At 61.0% G+C, this 22,042-nt stretch overlaps 8 protein-coding genes across 8 annotated transcripts; 3 read left to right on the forward strand and 5 right to left on the reverse strand.

The window, feature by feature from the left end:
* Positions 1 to 138: 138 nt before the first annotated feature.
* COLE_02556 (uncharacterized protein) lies at positions 139 to 3,866 on the reverse strand (the record flags this gene model as incomplete). Its single annotated transcript, XM_018423663.2, has 12 exons — positions 139 to 821; positions 857 to 1,759; positions 1,807 to 1,995; positions 2,030 to 2,618; positions 2,665 to 2,844; positions 2,880 to 2,980; positions 3,018 to 3,118; positions 3,153 to 3,229; positions 3,265 to 3,339; positions 3,377 to 3,499; positions 3,536 to 3,664; positions 3,855 to 3,866. 12 exons carry the CDS (start codon positions 3,864 to 3,866, stop codon positions 139 to 141), a joined length of 3,162 nt encoding a protein of 1,053 aa, XP_018277545.2.
* Positions 3,867 to 5,011: 1,145 nt separating this feature from the next.
* COLE_02557 (uncharacterized protein) lies at positions 5,012 to 6,135 on the forward strand (the record flags this gene model as incomplete). The annotated part of the gene is made up of 2 exons (XM_018425006.1): positions 5,012 to 5,174; positions 5,207 to 6,135. 2 exons carry the CDS (start codon positions 5,012 to 5,014, stop codon positions 6,133 to 6,135), a joined length of 1,092 nt encoding a protein of 363 aa, XP_018277546.1.
* A 209-nt stretch (positions 6,136 to 6,344) lies between these two features.
* Positions 6,345 to 6,934, reverse strand: COLE_02558 (uncharacterized protein; the record flags this gene model as incomplete). The annotated part of the gene is made up of 2 exons (XM_018423664.2): positions 6,345 to 6,734; positions 6,782 to 6,934. The coding sequence occupies 2 exons, from the start codon at positions 6,932 to 6,934 to the stop codon at positions 6,345 to 6,347; spliced, it is 543 nt and encodes a 180-aa protein (XP_018277547.1).
* Positions 6,935 to 7,655: 721 nt separating this feature from the next.
* Positions 7,656 to 9,467, forward strand: COLE_02559 (uncharacterized protein; the record flags this gene model as incomplete). Its single annotated transcript, XM_018420445.2, has 3 exons — positions 7,656 to 8,117; positions 8,172 to 8,229; positions 8,263 to 9,467. The coding sequence occupies 3 exons, from the start codon at positions 7,656 to 7,658 to the stop codon at positions 9,465 to 9,467; spliced, it is 1,725 nt and encodes a 574-aa protein (XP_018277548.2).
* A 166-nt stretch (positions 9,468 to 9,633) lies between these two features.
* On the reverse strand, positions 9,634 to 11,277 carry COLE_02560 (uncharacterized protein; the record flags this gene model as incomplete). Its single annotated transcript, XM_018419457.2, has 1 exon — positions 9,634 to 11,277. The coding sequence occupies one exon, from the start codon at positions 11,275 to 11,277 to the stop codon at positions 9,634 to 9,636; it is 1,644 nt and encodes a 547-aa protein (XP_018277549.1).
* Positions 11,278 to 11,595: 318 nt separating this feature from the next.
* Positions 11,596 to 13,005, reverse strand: COLE_02561 (uncharacterized protein; the record flags this gene model as incomplete). The annotated part of the gene is made up of 4 exons (XM_018420444.1): positions 11,596 to 12,140; positions 12,175 to 12,526; positions 12,560 to 12,793; positions 12,826 to 13,005. The coding sequence occupies 4 exons, from the start codon at positions 13,003 to 13,005 to the stop codon at positions 11,596 to 11,598; spliced, it is 1,311 nt and encodes a 436-aa protein (XP_018277550.1).
* Positions 13,006 to 14,947: 1,942 nt separating this feature from the next.
* On the forward strand, positions 14,948 to 17,275 carry COLE_02562 (uncharacterized protein; the record flags this gene model as incomplete). The annotated part of the gene is made up of 1 exon (XM_018419458.2): positions 14,948 to 17,275. One exon carries the CDS (start codon positions 14,948 to 14,950, stop codon positions 17,273 to 17,275), a length of 2,328 nt encoding a protein of 775 aa, XP_018277551.1.
* Positions 17,276 to 17,571: 296 nt separating this feature from the next.
* Positions 17,572 to 18,257, reverse strand: COLE_02563 (uncharacterized protein; the record flags this gene model as incomplete). The annotated part of the gene is made up of 4 exons (XM_018423665.2): positions 17,572 to 17,638; positions 17,676 to 17,743; positions 17,786 to 17,923; positions 18,156 to 18,257. The coding sequence occupies 4 exons, from the start codon at positions 18,255 to 18,257 to the stop codon at positions 17,572 to 17,574; spliced, it is 375 nt and encodes a 124-aa protein (XP_018277552.1).
* Positions 18,258 to 22,042: the final 3,785 nt, after the last annotated feature.

Genomic DNA, 22,042 nt, shown 5'->3' on the forward strand with positions numbered 1-22,042 from the left:
CAGAGCATGCGAGTTTCTTCCTTTTTCAGCGTCGTGTCAACCTACGCGTTCAACGACCTGCTCAGCCTCCTCCCTGCAATGAGACATGGCGTGCATACATGGCCAGCGGGTATAAGGATACATGGTGGGCCTCGCCCTCTACTTCTTCGCCTTCTTCCGCTTGTCGCCACTTGGTGTTGTGTCGCGACTCGCTGCGTTGCTCTTGACATCGTCCAGTGCGCGCTTCTTGCCGCCCTTGGGCTTGTCGTCTGCTTGGTCCTTCATCAGGCACAGCAGCAACGTCTGCCCACGGCGCCGCAGCTCCTCGGGCGTGCGGCTCTTGAAAAACCAGTCGAAGCGGAACAACGGCCACTCGCCAATGTCCCGCTTGATGAGCTCGTAGCAGTCATCCCTGTCGATTCCGTGGTGGTGCATCCGCACAAGCAGGAATCGATCCTCCTCGTCAGAGTACGACTTGCCCTTGTTCTGCCCATACTGCACGCGCAGTTCCTGCATCGGGTAGTTGTAGGACTTGACCTTTTTGTGGAGCGCCGCAATCTTGTCCACGTTCTCGCGCAGCTTCTCCTCGCCAGCACGGATACGCGCCATGTACTTGTCGGCATCCTTGAGCTCGGTGTAGCGCTTGAAGAATACCTTAGCGTACTCGCGCACCTCCTCCTCGGTCTTGTCCTGCATGTCCGCCGCCACCTTGTCAAGAGCGTCACGCCCGTACCGCTCCAGCCCCTTGATGAAGGCCAGGAAGTGGCGACGCTGCCAGTCGGCAAACCCGTCGCCTGCGAGCTCCTCCTTCTCTTCCTTCTCCTCCTCAGTCAATGGGACGGCTGGCAATTAGCTTGATTCTCTTCGCAAAACTCACCATTGTTGATCTTCTCCTGAGTCTCTTGCCTCTCGGTCTCAACATCCTCGGCAGTCTCTCCCTCCTCAGGCTCGCGCACCGGGACAACATAATTCTGCTCTTTGAGGTAGAAGTTGTGCTCGCGGTTCTGAAGGTCGGTGAGACGGGGAGGGTAGAACTGGAAGTCATTGATGTGTACCTGCTTGGGAGGGCGCGGGATCTTGGGCTTGTCCGGCTTTGATGGTCCCGTCTTCATGTTGTCGCGGTAATACTGATCGATCGAGTAGTTGCCCTTGCGCTCGCGCTTGGCGGGCTCGATCCAGATCATGCTCTTGCGCTTGGCAGCAAAGTCCTCGCCCTCCCACTGGTTAATCAAGCTTTCCGAGCGGAAGTTGTTGAGCGCGTCAAGATCAAGGCCCTGGTATTTCTTATTGAGCTCAGCGGTCTTCTCCTCGCCGCGCCGGATAATGTCGTCAATATCATCGTCAACCATCATGTCTGTCGAGCTGTTGATAATCTTCTCCGCGCCATGCTGGATCATGTCCAGCAGCTCATCCTTGTTCGAGCCAACCTTCTGGTTCTGCTGGGCTCGGCCCTCCTGGATTACCAATTGATCAAGCTTTAGCTTTTGTGTCGCACGCTCCAGAATGCGTTCTTCGACGGCATCCTGCGTGATGAAGCGGAACACGTAGACCTGTTTGGTCTGACCGATACGGTGGGCGCGATCCATGGCCTGCAGGTCTGCCTGCGGGTTCCAGTCCGAGTCAAAAAGCACGACGACATCGGCAGTCACAAGGTTGATACCCAGACCACCGGCACGAGTGGTGAGGAGGAAGATGAACTTCTCGCTGTCTGGAGCGTTGTAGTCATCGATGGCGCTGATACGGTCATCGTGGGCAGTGTTACCGTCGATACGGCAGTACTCTGCACTAGTCAGCCGGGACAGCTCAAGAACAGCTGTGAACACTCACTGAAGCCGCGGAATTGGCAGTAGTCCTCGAGAATGTCAAGCACACGGCTCATCTGCGAAAAGATCAGAACACGCGAGCCCTTAGCCTGCATTGACTTGAGCAACTTGTCCAGAATCATCATCTTGCCCGCATTGTCGATGAGGTGCTCATCCGTGGTGTAGGGAGGACCGGGCTCGGCGCCGTCGAAGACTGTGGTTAGCTGCTGCTGTCGCTGCACGCTCACGGTAAGGATGGTTGCAACACTTGCGTAGCTGCATGACAATGTTGAGCAGACGCGTCTTGCCCTCCTTCTTGCCGGATGCACCGTTAACCGCGTCAATGTCCTTCTCGAGGAGCATACGGTACCACTTGCGCTGCATCTCGGTCATGCCGACGTAGAGATTGATCTCCTTTTTGGGGAGGAGCGAGTGCTCAACATCAGACTTTACACGGCGGAGGAGGAAGGGACGAAGGACCTTGTGAAGCTGCTTGACTATCGCGTCCGGCTCATCGCCCTCTTTGGACTTGAACCACTCGTCGAAGTCCTCGCTGGACGAGAAGACGTCGGGTAGAATGAAGTTGAGCAACGCCCACAGCTCCTGGAGATTGTTCTGGAGTGGGGTTCCGGTGATCAGGAGGCGGCCACGGGACGTGAAAGTGCGGATGATCTGGCTGAGAAGCGAATCGACATTCTTGATGCGGTGTGCTTCATCAATGATGATGTACTCCCAGCTGAACTTGCGGAGAGTCGACTTCTCACGCAGACACATCTCGTAAGAGGTGATGAGGATGTCAAACTTCTGGGTGAGGATCTGGTCATTGATGAGTTGGGCCTGGCAACGTTAGCAACATTCCGTTCGCGATTTGCGCAGCACTCACGCGTTCCTCCTTGGTGCCTTGGAGCACCAGGACGCGGAATCCGGGCACCCATTTGTTAACCTCACGCTGCCAGTTGTCGAGGGTGGACTTGGGCACGACAACGAGGTGGGGACCATTGATGCCGCGGTGGAATTTGAGGTAGCCAAGGAACGAAATGGTCTGGAGCGTCTTGCCGAGACCCTGATACATCAGCGCAGTTGACAAAGACGGCCCACCATCTCGTCTGCCAAGATACCGTTGATGCCATTGTGATGCAACGAGGCCATCCAGTTCAGACCCTGCACCTGGTAGTCGCGCATCTTCCCGCCTTTGACGTCTGGAGTCAGCTGGAGAAAGTGTCGATGAGATCTCACAAGCTGGGCTTTCCTCAAAGACAAAGGCGTCGTCCTCGGCATCCTCGTCCTTCAGGAGCTCCTCGTCCTCCTCCTTCTCAGACTTGCGGTGGCGGTTATCGCTGGCGTCAACAAAGTCCTGCCTCCACAGCTCACCTCGCCTTCTTCTTCCCCTTGGAGCTTTGAGCAAGCTGCTCGTCAAGCATGGCAGCGAACTCGGGCTCGCGCTGCTTCTGAATTGTCAGTTCCATTCCGTTGGAGAACCCACCTTGAGATCCACGAAGTGTTGGAAGAGCTCCGTTTGACCAAGCAGGTAGTTGAAGCGCTTCATTGAGTCGGCGAGCTAGCACGTCAGCTCCCGGGCCCGTGGCTGAGCCTACCTTCGCCTTCTCCATAGCACCGCGCTTTTGGCTGATGTCCTGAATGTGCGCTTTACGTTGCAATGTGGCTGCTTTGCGCGCGGCCGTCTGCTCCTGCCGACGCTGAGCTGATGGTGTTACGGTCTGCGATGTCAGCTGCCCTCCCTTACGCCTTCTTACCACCTCGCCACCCGCAATGGCCTCCTCATCGAGTTCATCGTCCGAGTCAATCAACTCGTCCTCTCCATCATCTTCAGGCGTTACAGGCCCGGTATTGATGTGATGCTTGTCCGACCCCGATGTCGATGCCTGAAATCAGCTGAAGTGTTCGCTAGGCTAGCTTCCCGACGCCTATCCCCTCGCTGCCACTTCAAAATGAAGAGCAAATTCTCCCTTGCTCGCCGTGACGCCCGATATCGACGTTCGCCTAGGCGAACCTCGTCACAGACGCGTCATGCAGGGATTGCGGCAAGGAATTATAGGGTACAGCGCGACTCACAGCTCGAGACATGGAGAGGTCGCGCGAGTCTGGGACATAGTCGGAAAGCTTGTCATCGTCGAGGCCCGACTGCGCCTGGTTGGCCGCCGCGAGAAGCGGATTCTGTTGTCAGCACTGAGATTGTCGAGGATGTGTCCCACAGGACAGCTGCTGGAAGACAGAGCAGTGACTGACCATGACTGTGGGTGTGAGAGTGGTATCGCGGGGGGTAATGCAAAAGTGATGGAGAGAGATGTGAACGATAGCAGTTGCAAGAGAGAAAGGAAAGGAGTGGGATGGAGGACGAAGTGGTGCCAGGAGGAGCTGCTCGTACAGGTAACCCTTCATCAGACTACGCGCGGGGGTGGAGGCAGCGAAACATAACACAACGCGCGCGACTCGTTATTCAGGCCCTCCTCTTGCAAACTAATGAAAGTATTAGGGCCATTAGGGATCCCTCATGCCTTCCAATCTGCTCGAAATTAGCGCGTGTCTACTCCACGTGGCTTGGCATCAATTGGGGCTTGCGCGCCTATGTGCTACCAAACAAAAAGGCGTGGTACTGGGTGGCGAGCGAGGGGTGGCTGAGTTGCGGTGTCGCTGGTGATCGCTCGATAACCACAATCCACCAACAAACATCTCTTCATTCATCCCAGCTGTGCACAACCGCCGCATCCATCGCACTTTCTCGCGACCCCCTGCTCAGCATGAGCGCCCCGTGGTCTGGAACAGCCACAGAGCCTGTCCCTCACCTCCCTCCAGGCGCCATTGCGCAGGCAAACGCTCTCTCCCTTCCCTCGCCCCACCCTCCATCCATACCGTCCGCCGGTGTCCAGCCCGACGTCAAGCCCATGTCCAATGGCTCAATAGCTCCCGGCTCGATAGCAGGTGCCGCGCCGCCTCGGCCGGCCGGTTCAGCGCCAGGAGTCAACTCTAACGGTGTGTTTACCTACTTGTCCTACCATGGCTGTGGGAATCATGCTAACGCGCAGGGAAGCGAGAGCTGTCGCCGGGTCCACACGGGCAGCCGCCGCAGAAGACGATAAAGGCGACACACGCAGTGGCAGCGAGTGGTGCGCCTACGCGATTGCAGAGTACTGATGTCAGCGCCTGCGCAGGCTCCTCCACTGGCCGGGCCCGCTGTGTCCGCACCTAGGCCCCCCGCAGCTATGCTTCCCATGGGCCGTGGACAGGGCATCGACCTCCGCGCCGAAGAAGAAGCAGCTCGTCGCGCTGCGCGCTCGGCTGTCGGAGGAGCCAGGTTTGCAGGCAGCGGGAGTCGCGCAAAGCACACCGACCTCCTGGGCGAGCAAGCTTTGAGGGCAAGACTGCATCGCATATGTGCGCAATCCAGCTGATGGTGCTAACTTTAGCGCACGAACACGGGATGGCGTTTGATGACGAAGCAATGCGCCTCCTCGCGATGGGTGCCGAGACACGTATGCGGTCTCTGCTTGGGTCAGCGGTCCGCGCGCAACAACATCGTGTCCACTCAACGCACCAGCATAAACCACCTATGCGTGCGAGCGGTAGTAAGGGTGCGAAGCCTTTGTGGAGCCAGAAGATCACATCGGACACGGCTGCCGTAATGGCCGCACTGGCTACGGCGAACAGGGAGCAGAACAAGGCGCACCGTGTTGCGAGGACGGAGCGCAATGCGCGTGAAACAGAAATGGCTCGCGCCCAGGCTGCAGCTAAGGAGCGCGAGGAGCGCGAAAGCGGCTCGGCGCCGGACACCGGGGCCGGCGCATCTCCAGCCGCACCGCCAGACGAGCCCGGACCATCCCGTCAGCGGCCCAGTGAGCCGGTGTTCCAGGCGTCACCCACGTTCGGGGGCCCTCCGCCGGTGCCAAAGAAGTCGAAGGGCAAGAAGGCTGGCGGGCGTGACATGAGCGCCGAGGTTCAGGCCAAAATAACGAACCAGACAGCGACTGTCAACGCTGGCCGCAAGCGGTACGCGTGGGAGATGGGTGGCGGGGCATTCCGACCACAAGTGTCATCGCTGCTGAGCGGGAAACGGAAGAAGGAGAAGGTGGAGGAGGAGGAGAAACAGCCACGGGAAGAGGAGGTCGAGGCACCGCCACCACCCAAGAAGAAGCGAACGGTGTCAGCGCCGCACCGCCGCCCAGTCGATGTGGCCGTGCGCGGTGACAAGCGTGCTCGTGACGACACAGCCCTCACAGTGGTCGACGTCGTGTTTGCGCTCGAGCGTGAGGGGAGCGGGCGCGGGATGGGGACTGCCGATGAGATTGTTCGCCGGCAGTACGCCAAGCCAGGCGGCCCCTATGGTCCGTGGCAGTGAACATTAACGGTTATTGAGATTAGGAGTAGTCGTGAGGCGTGTCGAATGTCCTGCGCGTAGTGTAGCCAGAGCGCCCCCTGTACAATTAGATGCATAGTGGCTACGCGCGCAGGAGGGCGCAATGCTCGCAACAATGGGTAAAATAAGAGACACTTGTTTTGGTGCCGTGGATGAGAGGGGAAATGATACATGCTACATGATCTGGCATACTACTGCAGAGCCTTGGCGACGCGCGCCGCCACGTCCTTCTTGTCGACGGCGGCCCGCGCCTCCCCCAACCGTTCCCAGAGCGCCTTCATGACACTCCCCGTCTGACCCTTGTTGCGCGTCTCGAGTGAAGCGACGATCTCGTCAATGATCTTCTGCACCGCCTCGGGCGTCGGCGCTTCCGGCATGTACTTCTCGAGCAGGGCGATCTCGTTGTTAAAGTTGGCGTAGTGCTCCTCACTGGCGCCGGGCGCGCCTGGCGCATACGACTCGGCGGCCTCGCGGCGCTTCGCGATCCCCTTGCGGATCGTGTTGACGACCGTCTCCTGCGTCGCGGGGTCGTTGGGCGTCGAGCCGCTCTTGACGACGTACGTCACATCAGCGATTATGGCCTGGCGTCAGGTCTCCGCACGTCAAGTCCGCGCATACCCAAACGCACCTTGAGCGTCGAGACGGCCGCCTTGTCGCGCGCCTTCATCGCGTCCTTGAGCGAGTCGCGAAGGCGAACCTCGAGCGCAGACTTTTCGGCGAAGCGCAGCGCTGAGGTGTGAAGTGCGCGCACATTGAGGGCAAGGACGGAACGGCGGAGCATGGTGAGACGAGTGCAAGTTGCTTTTCCGCCCGAAATCTCTGAAGTCGCGAGTTCTTGGGCGGAGCGCGGCATCTCCGGCTAATTAATTGGATCGTCACCACCAGAAATTTGAGCCCGCCTGGACGATTTCTTGCCACTGGCCACTGGCCGAAGACATCCCAAGCTTGTCAACAATCTTCCTCGCATGCGCTATCTCTTGCGCGCCATGACGAGACAGCAGACACGCGGTTGGGTACGCGATCCTCGCTCGACTGAGCCCGAGCTGAGGGACGCCGACTGGACGTCCGACAGCGCACCCACCACCTCCTCTTTCGCGTCATTCGGCGGTGCGGCGGCGCACGGTCACCTGCCACCCCCAGCGAGTCGCCTCCAGCCGGATGACTACGGTCGCCATCACCAACAGCCAGGTTACAGCGACCGGTACCAGAACCATAATCAGAATCAGTACCCGCACCAGGACTGGTACCAATACCAGCCGCGCTTTAACTCAGGCAGATACGCATACCAGCCCGATCGATTCGACGACCGCCCTAGCTACAGATATGGCCGGGACGAACGCCAACGCAGTGGTAGACGCTACTGGGAGCAGCACCAGGGCGTGGGTTCCTCGTCGTCAGTGAACGGCAACGGGAGCTACTCGTCCAACCCCGGCGGATATGGTGATGGCAACTTCAAGCAGTCCTACCAGGGCTACAGCTACTCCTCTCACTCCTACCAGTCCATGCCCCCGGCTCCCCAGCACTCTTCCTCACGCCACTACTACAGTCGCTCGTCATCTCAAGACTATGACGGCGGGGACCACTTCCGCTCGAGGTCGCACCAGGATCGGAGCAGCGCACGGCCAGGCTCCTCCCGCCAGGGGACCCCCGTGCGCGACACGTTCAAGATCCTTCCCCCTCGGCGCGAGTACATCTTGTACTCTTGTGAGCCTTTGCATTCACCCGAGGTGCCCGTTCCCAAACTCCTCGTCCTCGACCTGAACGGGGCGCTCGTGTATCGCACCGAGCGGGGAGGCTCTCCACGCGTTGCATACCCGCGCCCCTTCTTGGCCAACTTCCTCAGTTACGTGTTCGGCAATGATCCCGACGGGCGCGGGTATGAGGTTCTTGTGTGGTCGTCGGCTCAGCCGCACAACGTGCGGAACATGGTCGAGTCAACATTCGAACCCTCGCTTTACAAAGGCGTGTGGGAGAGGGAATCGCTTTCAGAGGTGCGCCGCCGAGAGAAACGTGGTGAGAGCCGCCTACTTGACGTCTGGGCACGCGACAAGATGGGCCTCAGCGCCAATGCATATGGTGAGTGTGAGGGTGCAACTCCGCTAAGACCAGGGCAAAAGGTCCAGACCGTCAAGGATCTGCGCAAGGTCACAAATGTGTATAACATGTACAGCGAGAAGACGACCGTGCTCCTCGACGATAGCCCGCTGAAGGCTATTCATCAACCGTGGTCGCAGGTGGTCATCCCAGAGTTCGACCGGCCAGAATTCACCCAGGCGCGCTCTGCCGCCCAGCGTCTGTGGGAAGAAGCGGAGACACGCGGTGCAACGACCACAGCGTTGGACGACGGCTCAACGGAACCAGAGATGGACAACATTCTCCTTGGTGTGATTGGTATTCTCGAGGCGATGCGCGATGTGGATAACGTGCCCGCGTGGGTCCGCGCTGGCAACCTTAGCTCGCCTGAGCACCCCCTTCAAGAAGTCCCTTCGATGTCGGTTACGCTCGCCGACCTTCCGACGCACGACACGTTTGTTCCGTGGTTCAAGGACGGGGAGGCGCACAAGTACTGGATCGAGCGCGGGAAGGAGGCGCTTGCACGACGCGGCATCCCCGTGTCTCACGGCCTCATGCCAGACGGGCACGGCGCAACATCGACGCGCATCGAGGATATCGAGCGTGTCGCGGAACGGAAGCGTACTGCAACGCTCGAGCGTATCGCAGAACGGACGCGTACTGCAGAGCTCGAACGCATGGACGGGCTGGACTGCGCGCGGCCCGACGGCAGTGCGTCGCAGCCGATCGCCATTCATAGTGACGTCGAAGAGGAGGACGACGACACTTCTGACGATGGGACACCAAAACAGACGAAGAAGGTCAGCAAGCGGAAACTGAAGAAGAAGGCGGAGAAGAGGGCATGGAAGGAGCGGGTCAAGCTGGCAGAGGCCAAGGCTCAGGCCGATGCTGAGGCTGGAGTCGGAGATGGCGGACAGGCGCGGGGCGCGCGCGAGGATAGTGTGGCGACTGTCATCGACGCCCCTCGGGACGACTTGCCCCCGGGAATCGAGCCTGTGCCGATAGTGGAGCACATTACGGGACGGAAGCAGGATTCGACACTGGGTCGCGCCGCCGTGGCGCCCGCTCCATTCTATGTGCAGAGGCCGGCCCCTCCTACGCGACACGCGTACGGAACACGCTCACAATCCGCCGCGGCCAAGGTCACGGCCACCGCGCCTGCCGACAACTCCTCCCCCACGTTCTCCCCCTCGCCTAAACCCAGGGAGCGGGAGTACTCGCCCTCCAAGCCTGTGTATTGACGAGCCACCCACCTGCGCGTGTAGATTCGGCTCCTATAGTTTTCGTGATATTGCGAGCATACGACCCTGTGAGCAGTCGCGAGCAGCGATAGCCTCGGCTAATGAAGTCGCTGCTCGGCCGTGGCATGATGGGGAAATGATTACATAGCATTGTAATTTGTGTGTACTATGTTTCCTTGGCCCACACGCGCTCTCCCGCGACCCACGTCTGCGCGACGCCCTGCTGCGCCTTGCGCAGGCTATCTAACCGGCCGTCAAAGGGGTCGATGTCAAGAACAGCAAAGTCAGCCGACTTGCCCGGCTCGAGGGTGCCGACCTCCTTGTCCGCACGCATCGAGTACGCGCCCCCGGCAGTGTAATACCGCACCGCGGTCTCGAGTGAAACGCAGAGACGAGCAAGGTTCTTCGTGCGCTCGTCGACGGGATCAGGCAGCGAAGGGTTGATGGCGCTCAACCGCGTCGTCGCGGTATACATATTCGGGAGGGGATGGTATGGTGCTGTCGGTGCGTCCGAGCCGAACGCGACGTCGGCGCGCGCATCCTCGAACTCCTTCCACGGAAACTTGCGGTCGCAGCGACACCCGTATCCGAGCTGCGCGTCCCAGTTGACGACCTTGACGGGATCGGCATGCACAGGCTGGAGGGACGCGACGACGCCGAGGCGGGCGAGGCGCGGGATGGCGTCGGCGCCCACGACTTCGAGGTGTTCGATGCGGTGCCGGCGCTCGCGCGGCCCGTTGGCGGCAGCCGCCGCCTCGAACGCGTCGAGCGCTTGGTCGACGGCGGCATCGCCGATGGCATGGCACGCGACTTGGAGGCCGAGCGCGTCGGCCAGCTGCACGACGCGCGTCAGCTCGTCCGCGGGCCAGATAGGCCCCGGCGCCGCGCCGTTCGGATACGGCTCGCGCAGGAACGCCGTGCACGCGTCCACGACGCCGTCGCTGATGATCTTTATGCCTGCTACGCTGAGCCACGGGGCGAGCGGGGCGAGGCGCGCGCGGTGCGCCGCTGCGACGCGCACCTCGTCTGCGGGCGCCGCGCCGGGGCGCACGAGCCAGTGGCACGCGACGCGCAGCGGCAGCCGGCCGTGCGCCGCCGCATACGCTTCCAGCGCCGCGAGGTCTTCCGGCGTCGTCGCCATGTCGACGGCGCCCGTCACGCCCGTGGCGAGGTACGCGTCGAAGACGGAGGCGAGGAGGGCGTGGCGCTGCGCCGCCGTCGTTTGCGCCGCGACCCACGGCCACGAGTATTCGACAACGGCGGTTTCGCGCCAGTAGCCCGTCAGCTCGCCTGCGGCGTCGCGCACGAACTCGCCCCCCAAAGGGTCCGGCGTGTCGCGCGTCACGCCGATGGCGGCCATCGCGGCAGAGTTCAGCCACGCAGAGTGCAGCGACGAGTTGTCGATGATGCATGGTTTGTCGGGGCATACTTCGTCCAGCCAGCGCTTGTGCGGCGGCGCCCCGATCGCGTCGTACTGGAACTGGCAGCCCAGCACCATCTGCGCGTCGGGCTCCGCGTCGTACCGCGCCTTTATTGCCGCTTGGATTTCGGGGATGGATTTCCCGAGGCAGTCGACCTTGGTCAGGCTCCCGCCGAGGAGCATGAGGTGCGAGTGCGCGTCGATGATGCCTGGCAGCACAACTTTGCCGCGCAGGTCGACCACCTCAGCGCCCTGGGCGTGCGCGGCCGCGTCGGATGCCGAACCGACGAACACAATCTTGTCTCCCCGGATCACGAGCGAGTCGTGCAGCGTCCCGTCGGACGTGCTCGTGAAGATGCGCCCGTTCTTGAAGTGCGTCGTCTTGCTCATGGTGGGGATAGTTGACGCAAGGATGAGGGCGCCGTGTATATGGGCAGGAGGGAGGTTGGAGGGGAGACTTGATTTTTCGGCAAACGTCGCTCAACTCCGACGGCGGATGTACGGACTTTTCCGAGGCCAGTGGAGATCCGGCCTTCTTCAACCGTAATAACTCAACGATGAAGAGGTAGATGATACAGATGCATTCTTTTAGGTTGCCCGGCGCTGCGTTCCACTGCGCGCAGTTGCTCGGCAACATGTCGCCACTGTGTGATGCGCAGACGCCAAACGACCCCCTGCGCGCCCCCGCCCCAACTCACTCGTGCCCCATCAACTCGCCGCCCGCGAGTTAAGCGCTCCTAACCGCCGCTCCCCACTCAGGGGCGGCATGCGCCGTCGCATATCGTCCGGCGTCATGGACCGCACCGCCGAGCTCGCAGTCACACTCGTTGCAGGCCCAGGCGCCCCACTCGACGCCGAGCTCACTATTCCAGGCCGTGGTACCATGGGGGGAGGCAGACGCCGCGGCGCGCGCTCAACCTCGTCGACCACAATGACCTCGCCGTCCTCAGCGTCGACCGTCGACGCGCTCGCGTCAATGTCCTCGCTCGCCAACGCGCTCGCGCTGTCCGTCGGTGCGAGCGCTGCTACTCTGTCGGCAAGGTCCTGTCCCAGCCGCCCTATGCCCTGGGACATGGCGTTCAGCGCGACTGTCCGCAGGTCCGTCTCAGTCGGAATAACCGGGACAGCATTGGGCGAGTCAGGTCGGGAGAGGAGACGCGGAAGGCCGAAGGTCAGGTGGTGCGGGTAGACGAAGCGATCCTGGATTACGGCGCGGAGACGGGCAACAATGAGTTGCTCGAGTTTGGGAATATCTAATGTCAGCGGGGAGCGAATGTAAATAGTCACCTTGCAACTTTGCCCTGCTACCGAGCAGACTCGTCGTCTTTAGGTTGAGGTGGAAGTCGGGGAGGAGGCACACGTGCAGGTGCTGTCTGTCATCCTTGGGGTGGTGGATCTGCACGCTCAGCGTGCCTCCGACAGACACGAGCTCAACGCCGATCTGCACTGGGAGAACGGCGAAGCGCGGGCGCGGGAAGTTGACCAGCACGCTAGTCGCGACGGTGAGGCTGATGCTGTCGGCGAAGTCGACGTCGATCTCGCACCGGACTCTTCCCTGGTCATCGGCAGGACGCATTCTTGCATTCGACAGCAGGGGGAATGTCTTGCCTAGACTGACCGACGTCACGTCAATCGGGTCCTGTCGTCAGCGTACCCACTGCACCTCACTCACCAGCCAAGACAGTGTACGACCAGGCGGGTTGAGCCAGCGTTCAAACTGCTTCCTGGCACCTTCTTCGCCGCCACTGCTCAGCAGATCGTTCCGATAGCCTTGCAGAATTTGTGCGCCGACGACATTGATCCAGTCGGCCGATTCGGCGGGATGCGTCGCCATGTCATACCCCGTGTTGTCGAGAAGGTAGCTCGTCGGAGGCGGGGGCACGGCCGTAGTCGACAGAAGCGCTTTCTGCCGTCAGCCCCGACAACATCTGCACGTACCTTTGCCCGTTCTTCGCGGCGCTGCCGCCAGGCTACGGGATCGAGGGCGTCGGCGGGGGAGAATACGACATAGCGCACGAAGAGGAGGCCGAGGAGGATGACGGTGGCCTGGCCGAAGAGGAAGCCTTGGGTGAAGGTCCAGGCGGCGGGGCTGGGATGGGGGACAAGGAGGGTGGACATGCTCCTGCTAGATGTAGTGGTCTAGATGGAGAGTCGGGGGTTCATGTCGATGCGTCGGCGGGGCGAAGAGATGGAGCGGATGGTGTGGACGGTGCGGAGATGAGCCTGGCGACGGAGTCGGAAACGGAGAGCGTGAGTGGGCGTCATCATTGCGCTTAGGTAATCTCACGCGGCGGAAGTGTCCTCGGCCTTTGGATATTCAGTATTTATAGATAAAGAGATCAGGCTTAATGCCTTTATAATGCAGTCTACCAAAGCTATTTTGAAGCTGGCGTGAGCGGTTGGCTGCGCGAGGACAACGTTGACGCCGGACTGTTGTGCATTGAGGGTGAGTAAGAATGGCTGGTCTGAATGGTGCTTCCATATCGTTACTGTACAGTGCACGCGTCATGCAGGTCACGCTATCACATGCTACCATTCTGTAGATGGCTGCGGGCGCCGCCCGGGACTCGTGGTCCCCGATGTCCGACGACTGCGGCTGCGGCACGCTTCGAGGAGAGTCAGTCTAACTGGCATGACCGCAGACTGCCTAGCAGCGTTAGAGGGCTTAGTGCTGCTACTTGCCTTCCAGTGACCCTCGCCGTCGAGTGCCCCTCGCCATCCAGTGTCTCGTGGAGAGACAGCGACCTCACCGACCTGCAAAGATCGTCGAAGACAAGAGCTGCACTGCGCTCCGATGCCCTCATGTCATTGTCCTTGAAGTTTCCCAATGCGTGGCCCATGCACGCAGATGAGCCGTTGAGAAAAGGCTCATGGCACGCGGATGACGAGCCCTGTCTCCCGTCGATGCACCCGCCTTCCCAATCTGGGCAAGACAAAGCCCAACATTACAGAACATGAGGATGGACATGGTAATGTTGCCTGGCGCCTGAATGGCGTATGTCATGCTCCAGTGCTCTATATGATCTGGTCCAGCTGGTCAGACCAGTGCACCAAGGAAACGCGCACAGACTCTCACAACACTGCATGCGCAATGGTGCATCAGACAACGAGGTGGGCACGCAGTCCATGCGCCGCACCTTGCGTAACACGACGCTCCACCCTACCACACTGTCACCGCGCCACTTGACGGAGCCACAAGGCAGGTCTTGACGCGGAATGCCCATACCGTCACCTTCGAGCGCCGAGTACATGAGATCTTATGGGAAGCTGGTGGTCCACGTTACAGGGTGACGGTGGCGGCTTGTCTTCTGTAATGAGCCCGGGGGGGTTGTCAGCTAGCGCCATCTCTTTGCAGCGCAGTAGGAGGAGGAGGAGGAGGAGGAGTAAGAGATGGCTGTGCAAATGAGCAGATGGTTGATTTCTTTGAGCGTGACTGATTTTGGGTGTGGGTGCGGCATGAGCGGGGAGAGTGACACATCAGGTACCGCTAAAAGGCAGCAGGGAGGAGGAGCGTCCTCTCGACCCTGCAGGATGCACCAGTCCACCGTGTTTGGGCTTGCAGTACATCAGTCCCCAGCTCGCGACTGCATCGTCTTTCAACATCCACTTCATCAATATCCTCATCATCTCATCAACTCTCCTCCTCCTCGCGCGCCACCTCATCACTTGTCTCCGCTGGCCAACTCCCTGCTCGCGATCACTCGCCTTACCTAATCACTTACGCCAAGGCCAACACGCGTCGCCCACGCCTCAATCGGCGACCCTTTCACCTCTGGCGCCTCTCAGTCACCTCCCTGGCATTGAGCATCGACTGGCGTCTTTCTCCAACTTCCATCAACGCTCGCCCCCGCACTCGGACCCGTCCAAGCGGCCTAGCGACGTCGCTCTCTCGCACTTTGTCATCTTCTGCCCTCCATCTCTCATCAACATTGTCCGTGCGCGACGGTAGCCGTGACACACCACGCCCAAACAAGCCTCCCCCGTGACAAGCCTAAAGGGCCTGAATGGTGAGCCAGCAAACAATCATCATCATCTCTCGTTTGCTCACTTCCAGTAAATCATGTCGGGGCGCTATCCCGCCTCGCTCTCGCGCAGACCCGTCCAGCAGCGCCCACCACGCCCCACCTCGTCAACTCCCAGTTCCATCGATGATGAGGTCCCCTCCGCCCCCCTTCCAGAACTTGCCTCCTTGGAACTCCTCCTCCGTCAAGCTGGGTACAAGGAGACGCGCGTTTTCACGCCAGAGGCCGAGCGAACGCGTCCACGACTAAAGACTCGCCTCGACGACGAGGACTCGGCCGAGCTCGCCAATATGTATGCCGCCATGGGTCTTGACCCCGAGGCATCCATTCAGGTCCGCCATCTGACGCAGCCTAGTGTGCCATTCCGGTCGAGCAGCAGCGTTTTGCGTAACGTCGCATTGCAGGACGCGACGGCAATGCTCAACGAGGTGCGGAAGCGTCGCGGTGCCGGGACACAAGAAGGTCCAGGTGTTCCAAAGGCCGCCGACGCGTTTTGGCGGCCTGAGATACTGGATCGGGCGGCCGCAGAGGCAATGGGCAAACACATCGCGACGATTAGCCCCCCGAGGAATCGCAACTCGACAGACGGCGTTGGGCTTGGTCTTGCGCAGCAGGGTCGCGGGGTCCGCAAGGCCAAATCCAACATGGAGCTCGTCCGCAACATGCCTCCATCTCCCGGCAAAGAGGATGTTCCACCGGGATACTACACACTTCATCGCGAAAATCAGCCACCAACCGCTCCGGCGCATACAACCGCCTTCCAGCGTGAAGTGCCGCCCTCCATTGCCGCCATGTTCTCCCCTCCCACCACCTCCCCCCTTCAGTCTGAGCAGCCCCAGTTCGTCGACGACGCTTTCGATTGGGGTCAGCTTCCAGCCGACTACGAGTCCCAGGAGATTGATGACGATTACGCCGAGATGTATGGGAGCGGCGGCGATTCAGACTCGGACAGCATCGTGTCTAGCATCAGCGTCCGCAGCAGTCTATCGCTTCGCCGTGCTAGGTCCGTGGAATCACCACCCCTCCTCGACACTGACCAGGTGTTGGCGGAGCTCGGACTTGGTCCTGCGCCAGCCAGGGACACCGATGGCGAATCACTCGCTGGAGATGAGGAGATTGCCGAGGCCGAGGCCGAGGCCGCAGCTATCGGACAGCGCATCTTGGCAACGACGGTTGAGTACGATGACGACGACAGTGAGGACGAGTTCGACCCCAACAGCTCCCCAACCCCCAATACCCAACTCGCCAGCGCCGTTCCCGTCTTCAATGTTACCTCCCCTTCCCCTCCGAGCCGCAAGCCTATGCTGCCACCCTCTCCTTCGCCTGCGGCGGCGCGCCTTTCCGCAGTACAAAGGGCACCAGCGACTCGCGCAGCTCCCCCTATGCGCACTCCGAGGAAAGTCGTCTCACGAGAGGTCAGCCTGGCCGAGGCCATGTCGGAGAGCATCATTTCACCACCCAAGCTGGCCAAGCCAGTCGTATTGCCTGCTTCCCCTCTGCGCGCGAGCAAGTCGGTTCCAGTGCTTCGCAAGCAGAAGTCGTTTGTGCCGTTTTCCATCACGCCGGCGGCCCTCGCCGCGCCATCTCTGCAGACTGTCGCCCCCGTTCTTTGCGACTCCATCTCGAACGATGCCGAGGACCTACCCCCCCTCCCCATACCGCCAATGAATGATGCAGCGCCCACGTCAAGCATTGGATACATCGCGCTGAAGGCTCGCAAGTCGCTCAGCGCCCTTCGCGCTTCCTTTTGGGCCACTGCCCCAGAAGGACAGCTACCCTCGACCTCGACGGCCCCGATTCTGGCTCCTCGCCTCGACTGGGGCGCCCAGGGTGCCCAGTTCGCGGGCTGGAACACGGATCAGGACGAGAAACAGCACAAGTCGCGTGGGTCGGTTGAGTCGACCTCTTCGGTCGACACGATGCGCGAGATCGACACGTTTGACGACTCGTGCCCCATTGACTATACCAAGTCGTTCTTCTACAAACCAACGACACCGCCACGTCCCTTCAACTCGGTGCCATCGCGCGCAAGCAAATTGAGCAAGCAGGCGTCGGTCAAGTCGCTGCGTCGGGCCTTGCAGATCCCCGTGGCTGCGCCCCCAGTCCCTCGCATTCCGAGCAAATATTTGACGGCGTCAAACGCAAATCTTAGAGGTGCGCGAACCCCTCCGCGGCTACAACCGCCTGAGATCCGCATCCACTCGCCTGGCGCTTTCGAGGAGGGTCGCCCGCCCCGTGCTCTCTCACTCACAGGCCAAGAGTGGGAGGGTCGGGATGTGGTTCCCAACTGGGGCAAAGGTGTGCGCAAGAGATCACGCAACAAACGCTCGCGCCCGCGCAACCCATTCTCAGACGACTGGGATTAAGCTTTGCTTCACAGTTCCGCACGAAATTTCATGACCTCACGATACCCGGGCCTCTTCATTCGTTCCTCTTGGGGTTTGTACACCAGGCTTGACTCTCGCATTCGCACTCGCACTCGCACGATCTCATTCTCACTCCCAGTCCCGTTCTCATTCCCTTTCCGCACATCACACTCCCGTTTGCATGCACTTGCGCGGTCTGGGCCTACCGCAGAGCCGATGTATCTCATGTTGCTTGATGTTGCTGCAGAAAAGAAATGGGCGGCTCTACATGCAAGTTGGAACAACACAACGCACGTCTAGCCGAGGTATCCGGCCTTCCACGCGACGAACGCAACGATGAGGGCGAGCACGACGAAGAGTGGGCTGGCGTGAGCGTGTGACCGTCGAGATTTCGACATACAGCTGGCTCGCCCCCCCCGGGCCCTTGTTCACGGTGGTGTTGACGCCCGGCGCCGTCTTGAGCGCGCCCTGGAGTCAGCGCCCCGATGCGATCATCGCTGCAGCACTCACCTCATCCGCCTGGCTCAGCGTCCCGATCTGCAGGCCCTTGAGGAGATCGCGCGCCTCGTCCGAGTGCCCGACGTCCTCGAATGCCTCGGTCGCGTCCCGCCCCGCCTCTTCGAGAAGCACCTCGTCGCCGCCGGGATGCTGGAGTGAGCGCATGTTAGGTTGGGGGTCTGGCGCACGGACTCGGAGTCCCACGCCTCCGGCTCGGCCTCGATCGACCTCGTCGTCTCAACCCGCCGTCTGCGCTCATGCCTCGCTCTCCTCCAACCATCCTTCGTTTCACCTCCCCCTCCCCTGCCCTCTCCTCTCCTCTCATCTCCCTCCTCACCCTTCGTACTCCCCGCCCTTCGTCTTCCCCGCCAGCCAAACCCACCTCGTCAATGAACTGTGTCACGTCGTACACCTTCTTGTGGAGCGTCAGCCAGAGGCTCTTGCGCGTCTTGTGCGCCTTGATGTCTTCGAGCGAGTACGACATGGTAGCGTGTACAACGTCAAAGTCAGTGCCCAGATCCAGCATGTCATGGGCGCTGGGAAGACATACCACAACATGTTCGGCTGGTGCCCCGGCTGCGGATAAACCGGCTCGAATAGCCGGGGCATGATTGGTCGTTGGCCGGAGATCTCGCGTCCGCCGTACGCCGCGGAGGGCGACGGAGAACATGCTGTTGGACGGAGAGAGAGTTGAGCTGGGTGGCGTTTCGGTACGAGATCTCTGGACGAAGTTTATCCGTGTCCATAACGATCGACACCCCACTCAACGCGTCAAAGGCGAGGCATTCCACTCGCAAGGCCGAGGTCGACCCGAACATCAGTCTGCCTTCCGCCATCCGCCATGTCCTAATCATACATAGTGTGTCATACCCGCATGTCATCGAGCTATGAACTGGTGATCCCAACAACAACCTATCTACCTCACTGCCACAGCAGCTTAGAGCTCGAGGTGGACGGTCTTGAGGTCCTGGCCGGCGCGGCGGGCGCGCTTGATGAGCTTGGCCTTGGACTTGGGGCCACGGAAGCCACCGCCCCAGTGGCGCGAGGCCTCCTTGTTGGTCTCGTTGAACGAGTTGACGGCCGAGAGGACGTTGGCGAGGGTCTTCTCGTCCTCCGAGCGGACCTCGGTGAGGGCGGCGACGGCCGAGGTCTTCTTGTTGACGGTGAGACCAAGGCGGGCCTTGCCCTTGACCACGGCGTAGGGGACCTGAGGGTTAGCCGACGTGCACACTCGGCAACGGGGGAGCCGTGCGTCAAAGTGTACTCACGCCCATCTTGCGACAGAGCGCGGGAAGGAAAACAACGAGCTCAATGGGGTCGACGTCGTCGGCGATGAGAACGAGCTTGGCCTTCTTGGCCTCGACAAGGGCAACAACGTGGTTAAGGCCGTACTTGACGACGACGGGCTTCTTGGTCTCGGTCTTCTCGCCCTTGGTCTTGGCCTCAGCCTCGGCCTGGAGACGAGCCTTCTTCTCCTGGGTCGACTCGGGCTTGTACTTGTTCAGGAGCTGGAAGACCTGGGTCGCCGTGTTCTTGTCGAGGGTGTTCGAGAACTGGGCGATGGCGGGGGGCACCTTGAGGCGCTGGTTGAGGATAACGCGCTGGCGCTGGAGGCGGACGTACTCGGGCCACTTGACGAAGCGGGTGAGGTCGCGCTGGGGGGGAAGGTCACCGCCGATGCCGAAGGTGCGCGAACGCTTCTCGAAGAGAGGGTTCTGGGCAGCCTTCTTGGCGACCTTGGTGCCGTAGGGGGCCGAAGCGGGCTTTTTGGACTTGGAGGTAGCGGCCTTGGGCTGTATATGTGGTCATTGAGACAAGCGTCAGCCCGTATTCGGCGAATACAGGGCATCACGCCGCTCTAAGCCTTCCTCCCTCGAAAGGGAGGAGGCGGCACAGCTCGACACATGGTCGGCGTCAGAGATGCACTACCACCTCATAAAGGTGGCTCAACGGCAGAGCTCCGCCCTCGAGGTCATTGCGGCTGCTGCCATGCGCCAGAAGCGCACGCTGCTGGGCCACTCGCTCGGAGCCAAAGGAGAGGAGGTTAGCAGGCCTCGGCACGCCGAGGCCGCGGTCACCAAGCGTCTCTCGCTATCATTTCGCGATCGCTCGCGCGGCAGGGCTAGACAATGCTAGACGCAGCTTGCACTTGAAGCGGGCGTGATGCCTCACGGATAAGTGATGCGCACCATTTTTGTTGTTGTTGGGTCTTTTGATGGATGAGAGAAAGACGAGATGGCGGCGACGAGCAAAACTATGGCCTCGAGCGAGCCAGGGCCGAGTCAAGTTTGAGTCACGGGTTCGGATCCGCGTGGCTAAGTGGGGGTGTTAACGCCGACTCAGGCGAGTTTCAGGCACAAAAGTCGTACAAACTGGCCCTTCAATTGCTTCCGCCCATCCAGCCAACCCCGTTTGCTTCCGTGGGGTTTCGTTGTCCGGCGACAAGTTTAGCTGCCATCTCCTCTTCCCCAGCCTTCAAGGTCACCCACAAAAATGGTGAGCTGCGCGACTTTGGCAGCGCGCAGAGCTTCGGATGGGCAAACGGCATCGGCATCGGACGGCAGCGACTTCGATCTCGGCAACGGCACTGCGCGCGCGCGGAGGGATCGACATCGAGGGGCGGAGGAAGGGAGACTGAGTGCTGAGGGCTCACGGTCGGTGAAGGAGGAAGGTCGGGCGGACCGCGCGGGACTGGGTGGAGCGTGCGCAGGAGCGGCGGAGCACGACTGTGAGGTGCGGCGGTGCGCGCGTAGTTGATGCGCACTGCTCGCCCTGCTTGCGTTTCTTGTGCTGTTTCTGGGCCGGTCCGGCTGGTCTTGCGACGAGTTCTCTTCGAGTTCTCCGAGGCGCCTTCAACGAGGCCTCGCGATCTCGTCGGCCTTCTCCCGGCGCCCCTACGCATCCCTCGACCTCCTCCCGACCTCCTCACGTCCCCCTCTGCTGTGCGCCGTTGCTCCTCGTCAAGCTCAGGCAGAGAGCAGTCGAAGGACCTCGGCGTTGGCCCGGCGCCGACCACTCTCCCTCCTCAACCCGACTGGGCGTCGCGTTAGCGAGCTGCGACAGCCCTCTAGAATCTCGTCCCCTCGCCCGCCCGTTGCCTGCCTCGCCTTTGCCCCCATTGCCGCCCGACCGATTGCCCGTGCTCAAACGAAGCTCTGCCGCCCGCCCATTTTTGGACCACGCTAACCCCTCAGCCGCAGCAGATCAACGACATCAAGCGCTTCCTCGAGATCGCTCGCCGCAAGGACGCCGTCGGTTAGTCTTGAGTGAAGGATGGCGCTGTCTCGTGCAAGATGACCGCTGCCTCCTCTGTGTTCCCCCCTCCGTCAAACGCTGACACCAGCCGCGCGCATCAAGAAGACGGTCGTCCAGCCCAAGCACAAGGGCCCCGCCATCACCAAGGCGCAGAAGGCGGCTGCCAAGCCCCACACCGTGACCAAGTTCAAGGTCCGCTGCTCCAAGTACCTGTACACTCTTGTCCTCCACGACGCCGAGAAGGCCGAGAAGCTCAAGCAGTCGCTTCCCCCCGGGCTCAAGGTCGACGAGATCGCCAAGGCCGCCCCCAAGAAGAAGTAGAGCGCTCTTCTGTAGACATTGGGTTAGGGACCTGGAGACTGGTGCATGCACCGTGTACATCGTACGCGAATGAAAGGGAGGGGGCCGGGAGGGAGAGGGAGCGTGACTGTCGGAGGATGGGCCAAGACGGGCAGCGTGGGCGAGTGGTGGTGGGTGATCAGAGGTGAAATCGCAAGTGTGGCGGTCCCGGCGTGGCACACGATATGGAATGTGAGCTGAAACGCACCGCGCCACACGGAGTTCCTCAACGTGTGAGATATCCACTAATTCTAGACTATCACATCTCGCATCTTGCATCTCGCACTAGAATAGGTGCATGCACGTTCGCAGATTCTGCGCCGCTGCTCGGGCCACAAGTCTGGCCGCTACGCCGCATGTCACCTCGCCTCGCCACGCCACAGATCCGCGCCTACAGCACTCGCAGCTTCCCACACTGGTGTGTATTCCATCCCATGGCATCACTTCCCACCGCTCATATTAGTGACGCCCGCCTCACAGGGAAACGTGGGCGCAGCGGCGGCTCGCGGTCCGCCGCGCGCCCGTCTCGAACACGGCCGCAACCGTCGACACCACCTTCAACCGCCGCATGCGTGGCACATCATGACGGCGGACTGCGCTCTTCTGCCTCGCCGACGTGATCGAGGGAGACGGAGACGGAGAAGGGGACCGAGGTGGAGAAGGAGAGGGAGGAGA

The sequence above is a fragment of the Cutaneotrichosporon oleaginosum genome, assembly GCF_008065305.1.
Source record: "Cutaneotrichosporon oleaginosum strain ATCC 20508 chromosome Unknown ATCC20508_contig02, whole genome shotgun sequence".
Taxonomy (NCBI): domain Eukaryota; kingdom Fungi; phylum Basidiomycota; class Tremellomycetes; order Trichosporonales; family Trichosporonaceae; genus Cutaneotrichosporon; species Cutaneotrichosporon oleaginosum.